General features: G+C 37.0%; 1 protein-coding gene across 1 annotated transcript in view; it reads left to right on the top strand.

The window, feature by feature from the left end:
- The window catches only part of LOC136853579 (uncharacterized), a 359,829-nt gene that overhangs the window by 225,221 nt on the left and 121,537 nt on the right, over positions 1–13,071 (top strand). Inside the window, 5 exon segments of the mRNA XM_067129318.1 lie at positions 1,641–2,177; positions 7,878–7,998; positions 8,602–8,704; positions 10,324–10,525; positions 11,736–12,017. Of these exon segments, the coding sequence (XP_066985419.1) occupies positions 1,641–2,177; positions 7,878–7,998; positions 8,602–8,704; positions 10,324–10,525; positions 11,736–12,017 (1,245 nt within the window).

The raw sequence follows: 13,071 nt of genomic DNA, 5'->3' as shown, positions 1-13,071 counted from the left end.
AGTTCGTGGATGGGTTGACGCAGGGGGTGCTTTTGAGCGGGTCCCATATCCCTTCAAATCTACTTAGTCATTACCGTAGTTCAGGTCACCCGCATCATGGCTCGGGTCATCGGCGCCATGGCTCAGGTGATCATCTATCTGCAGGTCATGGAGGGCATAGATCAGGTCACCAGAGCCTTGGATCAGGTCATCAGAGCCATGAATCAGGTCACCAGGGCCATGGGTCTAGCCATAGCAAGGCGAGTCACTCTCATGGGACACGCTCATCCCATCACCCCCCGGGTCGTCATCATCAGCAGCACCAGCAGCAGGGCGTACGAGGGCAGCAACACAGCTCTCGGACACGGGTGCTTCCCCAACACCCTTCACCACATCATCCTCGCCAACACCAAGTCGGCACCACATCCAACTCCACCTCCACTATGTCCCGTATCAAAAATTTTCTGACTGTGCCGAAGCCTCACTTTGCTCGCTTCGGGGAGCAGAACAGTAAGTGGCGATTTAGCTGCTACTGGAGCTGCTGCTCTAGCTGCTGCTGGTAGCTATGAGAGGCGGGTCTCTTGTGGCCCTGTAGAATCAGTTGTGGGCATGGGAGGCCCGCTCCTGCACCTTTTGTAGGCTGGGTTCGTAAAACCAACAGCACCGTAAGAGATGTAATGGTACCTTCCTTGGACATTGGAGCTGGACCTCATGATGTACTTGGTGCTTTAAGAAAGCTGCTTGTGCCAAAGAATTTGAAGTGTTTATGTTGAGTAGTTTTATGTTTGTACACTTGAGTTTCTCTTTGTACAAGTATCTCTTCTTAAAGATGAGTTACCTGTGAGGTCTAGTTCAGATATCCTCGGCTGTACTTCCCATGCTTACCCCACAACTCAAACCGTTAGCTACAAATCGATGATTACAATTGAAGATATTAGAACACCTGAGAACTCTAGAATGAGAATTTATGGCGTTGTTGCTTTACAAACCTGCAGAGTAGATTTAGCGCGGGCCATCTATTTTTCTGCTCGTTCCCTGGCTGCTTCCGTATTCGTCATCCGGTCAGCAGTTTTGTTCGTATTTTTTGTAACGTAGGCCACAACAACTTTCATCTGATTTTTGAGACTGGTGAGAAAGAAATTCAGAACCATCTTAGTTATCGCTTGTCTTAGCGTTTAGTGTACATATGGATGTTGTATATTTGTAGGTTGTGGCCTAAATTCTTGTAGTCAGATTATCTTTGTTTTTTAACTATGTACACTAACATTTTTATTACGTTTTTGAAAATGTGTTGAGAATTGGACAGATTATAGTGGTGGTACCCATATACTGGAGGCCGAAAATAAATAATGGCCTCATAGATGCAATGATTTTTAGCGTCATTTTTATACCCGTTTAAGACGTGTTGGGAGTGTTTCCAAACTTAACATTCCGAATCTCGCATGAGCCATCTTAACCCCAGCAAGGTCTAGCATTGCTATGTGCATGATCAGACCTCAGTTGCATGGGTACAAAGTTTATCATCAGTTAACCTTAACAACAAATCTATTAAATGTATGAATAATTGGTGATATTTTTGAGACATCTCCAGATAATTTTGGAAATGGAAGATGCCATAGGCGGATAGTTGATGCTGTGGCGTTGTTATTTCTTCTCAACAGGACTATCATCTACTTCTACTGGAGCAAGTTCCTTCAAAACAACTGATGTGATCCCCTCCCTCAATATCAATAGTCGAAACATGGCTGGAATCACTCCCACGACGTTTGTCATGAGTTCAACTGGAATGGGGACTCTGACAGGCCATGCTATCACCAACACTGTTCCTGCTATGGATCTCTCTAATCCTATCATGAACCCTTTGGGTAATACCATTGGCAATAACCCTTTAGGAAGCAATCCACTCGGCCTAATGGATCATAGCCTTTCTGATGCGACAAGCCTTAACCTGGCTGCAGGTGCTACTCACGGTATAGGAGGGTTACCGTCTATGAACTCTTTAACTGGGACATCTTTGATAGGGGGCAGCAGCGGCATGTCGGGGGTGACGGGCCTCCAAAGCACAAACCCTCTCGCCTTCAGTGGTGTGGGTGTAGCTGGAACTGGAACAGGACTATTAGGAGGTGGGATTAGCAACCCTGTGTTTACAAGTGTTACACCTCTACCTACCATCATTACTACAAGCTATGACAAGGATGGTACGAACGTTATTCCTCACTGTAGAGATTTAGTACTCTGGATGTTTACTACTAGTCATTCTGATAAGCTTCTTATTAATGTAGTTGTCTTTTCTCATATTTGTAGTAGACTCAGTTTTTTTTTATAATTTTTTGCAAGTTTTTGTTTTCCCATCTCTGTTAAGAAGCAGTTGCTCTATAGGTAGTGTGAGTTGCTGAGTTGAGTTTATGCAATTGCTAAACTCATTTTTTTTCTACAAAATGAACTTGCCTACCTAGAAAGTAACAGTCTTGCTTGCTATAGAGAATTGCCATACCCTATGTTTTAGGTTGTTTCCTGTTAAAAGTTTGCTCAGAATTTTAGTTTAATAATTGCACTGTCATTGTGGCTTGTGGCCATTTTCTAGTAGTTTCATAGATTTTTTTGGTAGAACCTCCATAAATTTTTGAAACAAGAATCCATAAAATATCATGGTTTAGTACCTCTCTTAAACTACGGTCTCTTGAAAAGGGCGTGAATTTCGTACCTTCCTTGTATTTCATTTGCACCTTGTATCAAAAGCAGCTGGTAATCACTATTCTCAAGATACATTGCTTTGAACATGACAGTAAGTCATTGTAAATTGAAGCTTAAGCATCAGAACATGGATATAACTTTTTAATGCAGCTTGTAATGTCATGGTACTTTCACAACCCCTTTGTTGTTCACTATGCAGCTAAATTTGTTAATTATGTCTTTTACACATTTCTTTGTAGCCTTTAAGATCAAAATATCTTGCTGGTAAGAAAGGACTCTGAGATAGTTCTCAGATTCTGTCTTGTGAATTTTTAACGGTCTTGTTTTTCTAAAGTGTACACTACTAAAAGGAAACTGTCTTCACGTAAAGCTCTCCAGTGGTATTGCAGTGTAAATCTGAGGATGGCTAAGCCTGGTGTCAGTCTAACCTGTCAGTCCAACCTATTTAGTATGATTGTACTTGAAAAATGGGTAATTAACATTAGCTTTGAAACTGGGTGTACTATATTCTTAGTGAATGATAAGCATTATTCAGATATTGCATAACTGTTTATAACTGTCTGTTAAAAGATGAAATAAGGGATATTTCACTGCAGTCGGGAAATTAACTGTATTATTACTGAAAGGTCTCAGTTAGACCATATCAAGTGAAAGCAGTGCCATCTTTGAGAAAAGGTGGAACTGGTGTCAATGGCATCCTCAATGTGGAAATTTCACAACTTATTGTATGGACTTGAAATGAAGTGAAAGGGCCATAGAGTATGAAATTTTTTGGCAAGTCACAAAACACATTTTCCCAGCAAACCTATTAATCATAAGATGCCTTATTCCATGCAGAATTTATCCCAGTCCCACAATCATCCAGAAAAGAATGCAGCTGCTCTGTCCAGCTAGCCTCCTACAGCTACTCATATCTGTATTCATTCTCGTGTCCTACTGGGCATCTGTTGATTGCAGGAATAGGGGAAGGGCATAGTCTTTTTTAGTAAATGGCTTTGTATGAACATGCTTTTGCTTTATAGAAAATTATTTGCTTATTACAACCCATTAATCATAAAATGCGTGAATCACTATTTAGAAAGGACTCAACAGATACAAAAGAGTTCTGATTACCTAGCTTTATCTTTGTGTTCTCTGTTGCATATTTCTAACTCCCTTCTCATTCAAAAATTTCCTTTCCCCATTGTATATCTCTTTTACAACAACTACCTATTTACCTATCTATCAGTTTTAAAAAACACCTGTGTTCAAAAGGTACCCTACTTTTTCTGGGATGCCAGTTTCCTGAAGTTATTCGAGTAAATCCCAAAACTAATTTCTTTTAGTTAAAGTCTCTACAACTATACTCACTTTGCTGGGTTTGGGCTTTGGTTACTAGATACAGAAGTGGTCTGATCCACTATCATGAGATGCTGTTTCCTTGGGAAAGGTGATGGATGCCCTTTGAAGCCACTTCTAATCCACCTTGGGAAGTCCACTATGCCCAAACAGATACAAGATGCCAGGGAGAACCACAAAAATTCAGTGTCACCATGCCAAGGTGGGAACCCAGGTTTGCTGAGGTCTAACATCAAAGCCCACTTTTCTAGTTCTTTGATGTAGTTTTATTTCCTGTAAAAAGCAAGGCCTTTTTCTTTTTAATGCAGAGATAAGGATTCTGATACATCAGGTAAATTATAACTTTTATGATGTTAATGTACAAAAATTGATAAATTGTACTGTAGTTTTATTTAGAGTTCTACAAATGTTGTTCATCACATATGTATGTTAACAAGTGATAGGAATATTATCCTAGAGGATACTGAAGTATACCACTGATAAGTCAAAGCATTGATAGTTTTTAAGAGTGCAATATAAGTTGACATTTTATCAGTCATCTGTTTTTATGAAGTTTTTAATTTTTTATGTGAGCAGTGGAAACAGTTTCCTGGAATAAATGTTACAATTTAGATAATCATATTGGCCCTTCATTTTATTTAGTTGCACCTGACAGTTCATTTAAAATTCTCCCACCTTCGTGTAAAGCAGCATGTCTGAATTGTTTCAGAGATTTGTGTTAGCACGAGCAACAGTCCTGATTTGCATCAGTGATGTATTCTTTATAAATATTTCCATATTCATGCGTCTCTTATTATGTAGTTTGTATGTTTTCAATTTGTATACCATTTTATTTCTGTATGCTTTATGCTCCTATGGTAAGTAACTGATTGCTTATGGAAACTCTTGATTAGTAAGCAAAATAATGTAGTTTTTATTCATTAATTTTAAGTTTCTTTTTTTCAAAAATCTTACGTTTTAATTTACAAGGACATTCAGGGGTTTACATGACCCTCAAGCAATTTATAACAAGTCATCTCTTTTCTAGTGGAACTGAAGCTTGAGAATCTTATCAATGTCCAATAATCAAAAGTACCGTGTTGTTAATATCAGAAGTATTTTCATTTCTGAGCGAAATCTGATTCCAATTTTTTCCCATAATTCTGTGGACATTAGTGATTCTATCTTACCTTGAATGGCAGTATGCAGTTAGGGAATCAAATACATGAACTGTTTTCAAGATATGATTCTCTTATATTTGTCAATTGATGCTGCACAAAGAAAATTTATTGAAAGTTGGTATTATAAATGTATTATGCATGGAGATATAGTATTGAAAAAAATGCATTATGAGGGATTTTACCATATTTTGAACAATTGCAGCATTGTGAATGGAGTTTATGCATTTTTCAAGTTGTAAAATATATTTCTATAGGATGACAGTCATTACAATAAAAAAGGAAAAAATGGCTTGTATAATATTTTCATGACATTACCAGCCTTTTAGAAATAGTTCATAAATGCCATTATTATTGTTGAAGTTACCTACTGTTGTTTTTTATATAATTGAGGTATACTGCCAATTCACTTGTACAAAATAATTCCTTGATGGAAGGCATTTATGGTGAAGAATGAAGTTTGCTATTATTAAACCTCTTAATTTGTTTCACAGCCGAGAAATCTGAATTTTACTGGTTCATCCATTTGTTATTTGGGGACGTTACAAAAAGAAAGGGCTACCTTCAGTACAAAGTTGCATGTTTTTCATGCTTGATTTGTAACAAAAACTACTTGAAATTCATTAATAGGATATCTACCATAATCATTTTTCAGCAGATTGCAGCATAAACATTTGCTGATTTTAAGAGTACTGTTCAGTGCTTGTATGTGAATTATTTATGCCAGAATGCTATGCACTTTGTGAAGACTTAACTTAGGAATCTCTTTTACCATTTTTTACACATTTTTTGCATTATTTGTTTTTGTATATATTTCTCATACATAGTGCATACATTAAGCTTATGTTATGACCAGAATGTTCTGTTTAACAGTGAATTGTTTCTGGTCTTCAGGAAATGAAAATGTCCTCTGTGCATTTGTTAGAATTATTTTTATATCATTTTTGTTGGAATGAGAGCTTATTAAAGTTAGATATATACAGTATACAACTATTTATTACTTAAGCATTTGAAGATTCTGAAGAAATTATTTTATTTATTTGAGTATACAAATTTATTACTTAAGCATTTGAAGATTCTGAAGAAATTATTTTATTTATTTGAGGTAAAATTTTCCTGTTATAAAATTTTCTTTCAGAGCAGATCAATTTACACATATTTCAGTACCACAGACTTACTACTTATGTTGAGGTTATGTTCCTTATTCTGCCTATACGGCTTGCATCTCATAAGCCCAGAAGTAAACATAAGTAATGAAAGATGGTTTATGTTGCATTTAATATGTTTTACTTGCTTATAACAGTTGAAACTATTCATGCACATTTCCATAAAAAAAAATATTTTCATATGCTTTGAACTTCAGTTACTAAGAAACTACTGTATATTTTATACATGATTTTTTCCAAAGTGATTGTTAAAGCTGTAAATTTAGTCCGAGTAGGAGATTTCACTTGAAAGAAGATTATCACCCTGTAGAAATAATAAAAACCTATGAGTTAGGTAAACTCAAACCATTACAATAAAACCTTTTAAGAGTTGTGAATCTGTTAGTTTATTTTATGCTGAACTTTACAAACATATCAAAAGTAGTATTGCCTTTCTCGTCCCTCTTTTTAGAGAGAGTTAGAACGTATTGTTTTGAACTCCAGTGACAAAAATGAAAACCACTTACGTACTTTGGGATTAATCCTTGAGAAGACATAAACAGCTGTTTTTTTATATGTAATACAGTACTGTGCTTGATTTTAAATTATCATGTAAGTTACTAATACAGATACTGTACTTATATTGTTCCCTGGAACTGTTCTGTTGAATTCTAACAGAATCTTATTCCATAATAACACTTTGTGTATTTCTATCCTGTTGTAACTTAGATAATAACTGTTTTTAAACAGCTCCTTGAATGGTATTGCACAGGTTTAGAATATAGTCAGGTAGTGCACATGACCAAGTGTGAGCTCAACAATAGCGTGTTCTTAAGATAAATAATTTTTATTGTTTCTTACACCTTAAAATGACAAGGATATTATTGCCTTATATGCAAGTAGGTCATCATTCCAATTTCAACAATGTCTTTGTTAACATTTTGCAATTTTAATTTGATTTAAGGGTACTGTACTGAAAGTTAATGTTTGTAGCAATTATTTTGATGTAGCCATCCTAGATGACAAGTAGAGGCTAGATCTACCTCTAATCTCTCACTGAAATCTTGGCCTGTATGTACAGTGTTACAATTTTCTAGTTGGGATAAATGCTCAAGTCACACTGGTTAGTGGATGGTTTTTTTTAATACAGTACAGTATTAGGAAATCCCAGGTTTTATCCTTGAAAGATTGGTCATTATTGCCAAGCTGATATCCATACTGTACATCTACTTTCTCTCAAAGAAGTGGGAAGGTGGAAGTGCTGCTATATGTTTGCTTATCCTTGCTGTAGTTGGAAATAAAAAAAAAATGCTTCATCACATGATCTATAGTCGGTTGTAGAAGACCATTTCAAACATGCAATTCACTCTGTTTACTATTTTTGGATACCTTTGCAGTCTTGGCTTACAAGGAAAGTAAAAACATAAAAAAGTATCCAAATTTTATGAGAATGTACATTTGATGAGCTTCATTGTGCATAAGGGTCCCTTTGCATAATCTGCCTACATCAAATTTCATTTAATGTCAAGTGTGCATCATCTAACTCTCTTCTTATGACTTCCAGATAAGAATCTTGTTAATGGCAACATCCCAGGAGTAATGATGCCACCTTTCGAAACTGATAATAGAATTTTAGATGTCTTAGAAATCCCAGGGAAGGGTCGATGCCATGTGTATATAGCCAGGTGAGAGCTAAGTCTATTAAACTTGTTCAGTAATTGTTAAAATAAATTTTTTTTTGCTGAGATTGAAACTAAATTGGCATGGTGCAGTTCATGTTGTTGCAAGAGTAAACAGTTACTGTATGGCTCTTTGTAGCTGATATTTTTTCATAGCAATGATCAGCAGTTTCAGAACTCATCTGTAAGGCCATTGATGTTGGGAGGTCTACAATTCTGAGTGATTAGACTATAAAATATCATTTCTCAGAATTTAAGGCTCCCCAAGTATTATTGTGGCAGTTGACTTTGTTTTGTTTTAAATAGTATAGAGCCAAACACATGAAATTTTATCTTGGAATTTATGTTAATTCTTATCGGCCATTGGAAATTATTTACCATTGATATGATATAGTAATTGGCTACCAAATCCTCACTAAACATACCTTCATTCTAGTTCATCTTGTTTCGTTTTGAATAGTGTAGAGTCAGGCACATAGACCCATGATTTTTGTCTTAAAATTTATGTTAATTGTTACGTGCCATTGGAAAAAAATTATCATTCATATGACACAATACTTTGCCGCTAAACTCACCAAGGATACCTTCATTCTCTTTCCTCTTTCCCAGATATTCTTACGACCCTTTCCAACACTCTCCAAATGAGAATCCCGAGGCAGAGTTGGCAGTGAATGCAGGAGACTACGTTTTAGTGTGGGGCGCCATGGACGAGGTAGCCCCAAGAACCATTGTGAGAACCTCAGGTTGACCTCGGCATCCTGACTCTTCATAAGCATATCATCTTCTCAGTGAGGTCCATTTCACAATGACGTTTCAACCTGAGTCACCAATTTGGCTCGCCGTCTAAACAAGACATTAACTGGGCTCACCGTCTAAACAAGAAACTCTTAAACGCAGTTTGAATCTCAGAGTTGTGATCTGGACTGATATGCTGTTGAAGAGCCCTGGACTCTCTTCTTTCATCCATCTCTTTAGTTTTTGAGTAGTCTTTCAAGGTTTCCAATTCCTCATCTTCCCTTGAACTGGGTAACAGAAAATCTAGTCACTCAGTTTAGCTGTAGAGCAGCATTCTACAGTCGTCTCTCCTCAACCTTTTCAGTTTCATAGAAATTTTAAAGCTCTTTTTTTCTGTAGACTTACCTTAAATCTTGATTTGTACACATGTAGTTTGATGAAGACATAACTACAGAGTATGACATAAACAAATGAGTTGTGATATATTTAAACAGAAGCAATTAAATAATTTTTCTATTTGTTTTTGTAGTGGATTTGAGAGCAATATTCTTGATACTTACAATACATATGGAATGTTCTGAGACAATGAGAGTTTAGTCTCGTCAAAGAAAAGCGTAAAGAAATGCAAATATTTCAACCGATATACTGGTACAGTACAGGTTTTTTCCATAAACAGTGGTATGTGCAAATTTCTACAGTTAACTTCCTAGTTCTACATTTTATATTTTTTTGCATAAGTTTTTCCTTGTAAGAAAACTAGCAAAAAATAAGTACCATGCTTAAATACAGAATGGTGATTAAAAGGAATATTTTGAGAGATGAATTTTGACCCTATAAAATAATCTACTGAATTATTTTGTAAAGGTAAGAATTATAGCCTAGTGGTCATTTATCATCATGTACAACAAAATTTGATGTATGACAGTAAAATGAAAAATGAAACTAATTCATAATTATTTATTTTGTAGGCAATATTAGACATTTTTGTACTGTATGTAGTTTTACTTCAGAAATTTTAATTAATTTTAATTATTTGGATGAACTGCACAATTCTGGTTTTGTAATACAGGACTCTGATTCTTCCAGGTGAATAGTATAGCACTACTTTTATTTCATTTCTGTAACTGACGTAGATGTTCACATTGCTCATTTTGCAATTGGAGTTCATGTAGACACTGGTTACCAGTCATAGTTTTTCATTATTATTTCCTTCTTGATCTAGCCATTGGACATTAAGTATCAAGAAACTGCTTTGAGAAAGATTCATTCAAGTAGCCATTTTTTAGAAATACTACCTCAACTAGAAGGCATCTCTATTTTCCCCCAAACATTAAATCACTTAAACCTCATCCTTCTTAATGTAGGTTTCCCCTTGTCTCTCTAACCCCTTTTTCTGCTTCCCTTACAAGCCCTGGAAAAACATGGAGGTTCTTACTTTTAGTATTTTTTGAAATTTTCTGCTATACATATAGCTTAAACATATTTGAGGATCAATATGTTTTGGCATGTGATGAATGATTTACTCCAAATGGATGAAGTATATTGGTGCTTGCTGATGTAAGATGGTCATTTTTAATTCATTTTTACTTCCTGTAGGATGGTTTTTTCGATGGAGAACTACTAGATGGACGAAGAGGGCTGGTCCCCTCCAACTTTGTAGAAAAGCTAGTTGGGGAAGACTTGATAGAGTTCCATCAATCTGTAGTCATGGGCTTACGGGACGGTGATGAATCCATGTCAACCTCTGTTCCTCAGGATTTGGACTTCATATCTCAAGATGAATCTCAGATAATGATAGGTATGGACACCCTGTTGGGGAACAATTGTCTAACGTTAAAATCTTATACGTGGGCTCATTGTTATTCTCTTGATATTGCTTAATTGTCTAGACTTACACTGGTTTATTTTGTATTCTTTCATACCTAAGGCTTTAAAAATTTGATTTGGATGTTTCATTTAACATAACTAGGATTGTAAACTTTGCTTATATACTCAAAATTGGTTCATTTAATGTTATATTGTTAATCTCAGGTGGAAACTGCAGTTATTGTTTTAAGAGTCTGATTCTTAAGAACGAATGTAACACATGCAGTTATGTTTACTTTTAATTCATTGATTTGTAGAGAGTTATGTATTCTTTTAGAGTAAACTGGAATACTGTATACCTCAAAAATAGTCAACCTTACTATAGTGATACTAAACATTGCGTTATTTTTGAAATGGCTGATTAGTTTTTAAAGTTGAGATCTAGTTTATTCTGCCAAATTTCTTTTGTCTTAGCCATGTACTCCTGCAGCGTCCTTCCTTAAAATCTTCTCTAGGTGTCTTGGCTGTATTTGGTAGTTAATCATCCAGTTTCCTATATCTGTATCCCTTCTTCATGTCCCTCCCCTCTGACCCCTTGGCATAGATCTTTACGAAAGCCCTTCAAGTGTCCATGTGCCATACAAGGTTTACTAAAAGATTGGATAAAAGATCATTTCTATTTTGATTAGAAGCCTTTCAGTAATGATGCATAGCATTTTGCCTGCGAAACATGGATGTTTGAAGTGCTTCAGAGTTTTAGCTGGTACCTTCTACCTTTGCCCTTTTAAGCAAGGGTATGAGTCAAGTCCAGCAGATAGCATTGCCCCATTCCTAGTCAAACATGCACCTGCTAAAACAAGATTGGCTTCACCACACCACCCCACTAGACTTAACAGTCACTAGGCACATCAGCACTGCCCCTGCCACACAGCCTGGCCACCATGCAGGGTCTTGCATCTCTGCTGCCTACAACACCACCTATTCCTGGCTTCCCTAGTTGTAGCCTACACTTGGGGCTACCTAACCTAGCCAGCTTAATGACAGAGCTAGAGTAATTCTTCATCCCCCCACCCATCTTAGTTCTGGGTGAGGTGTGGATGGAAGAGCATAGTCCTAGGCTAGATAGAGACCTAGTGTTGGGAAGCCGTAGTCTCGCTATGCCTAGCCCACTTGGCATCATGATGGTCTCGGTTTTCTCGCAGATTCAGCAGCACCTGTAAAGTTTGTTAAAAACATCTTCAAAGGTGTTCAAGGACTTTTTGGGCCAGGCGATAAAAATGGGGCACCTACATTGGTGTCGACCGTGCTGGGGTCCACAGGGTCAGCCGCACAAGCACTCATCCCTAAGGGTCCAGTGATACCCCAGCCGGGACAGATGAAGGGGATGCTCAACCCCCTCAGCTCTCTCAACCCCACGGGACAACTTTCAAGCCTGTCGAAGCTAGCCCCAGGGCTGCAGAACCCTCCCCAGCACGGCGCCTCCAGTACGTCTTGACCTCTGCACTCTCCTGACATTGCTCTAATATGGGTTATTAAATTGTATGGACTTGGGGATGTAGGTGGCTTCAGTGCAGGTCCCTTGTGCCCTTGTATCTAACAACCACATCCTTTCACTCCATATCAGGGATGATCTTCCAGCTACTTAAAGAGTCTATCTGCACTGTTACCCACCTTGTTTCCTTTTACCAGTTGATTGCATTAGCCGCTTTAGAGTATGTTAGATGATATACTGAGTCAAATTGATTTTCACTAATGTAAATATCTCTCAATATCTCTCATTATTTCTGTATAAAGTCATTTTGAATGCATGGATGCGTGGCGAAGTGCAGATTCCAACAAGAACTGGCTCGCGAGTTATCCCTGGTATGGTTGTGCGTCACCTAAGCCCTGGCTCGTTAGGAGCCCGTAAAGACCTGACTCCCCAGAACCAGGGCAGTCGGAGATGCTTCAAGAGTGCTGCATTTTGATTTCACATTTCATAAGATTTTTGTAGAAGTGCATCGTGGCTTGGACTATGACATGGGAGTGAATACATCGGTTGACTGACTGTATGATAGTTGATATTCAGGCCTGCCGCAGCTATAACCAGAAGGGCCTCCCACCCATAACACTTAGTATTTCTCTTTATAAAGATATTACACACACAAACATTAATTATTCAGTGCTGGTTAGGTTATTTTAAAAGAACTGTTCACTACGTATTACAGGGTTGTATTTGCTGTTCGTACCATAATGTATTTATTTTCCTCCACTAATTTTTTTCACATTGGGCAAGTCACATTTATTAGGTTAAAAGTTGAATAACACTGCTTTAATATAGCTCTCTGAAGTGTGTACAGTAAATATTTTTTCTGCTGTTTTTGGCAATTGTACCTCAGGAGTTATCAGTGCCATAGATAGTTTGGCAGATTGTAATTTCTCACTTGGAAAGTTGAACTTACTGGCAACACATGTTTAGAACTGAATAATTATGGTCTGGATTTGAAATATGCATGTTTTTCTGTATCTGGAGTGTAGAAAGCCAGTTTTTTGGTGGTA

This window comes from Macrobrachium rosenbergii, chromosome 27, assembly GCF_040412425.1.
Source record: "Macrobrachium rosenbergii isolate ZJJX-2024 chromosome 27, ASM4041242v1, whole genome shotgun sequence".
Classification (NCBI taxonomy): Eukaryota; Metazoa; Arthropoda; class Malacostraca; order Decapoda; family Palaemonidae; genus Macrobrachium; species Macrobrachium rosenbergii.
The sequence above is the reverse complement of the archived record's forward strand: the minus strand, read 5'-3'. Positions and strand labels throughout refer to the sequence as shown.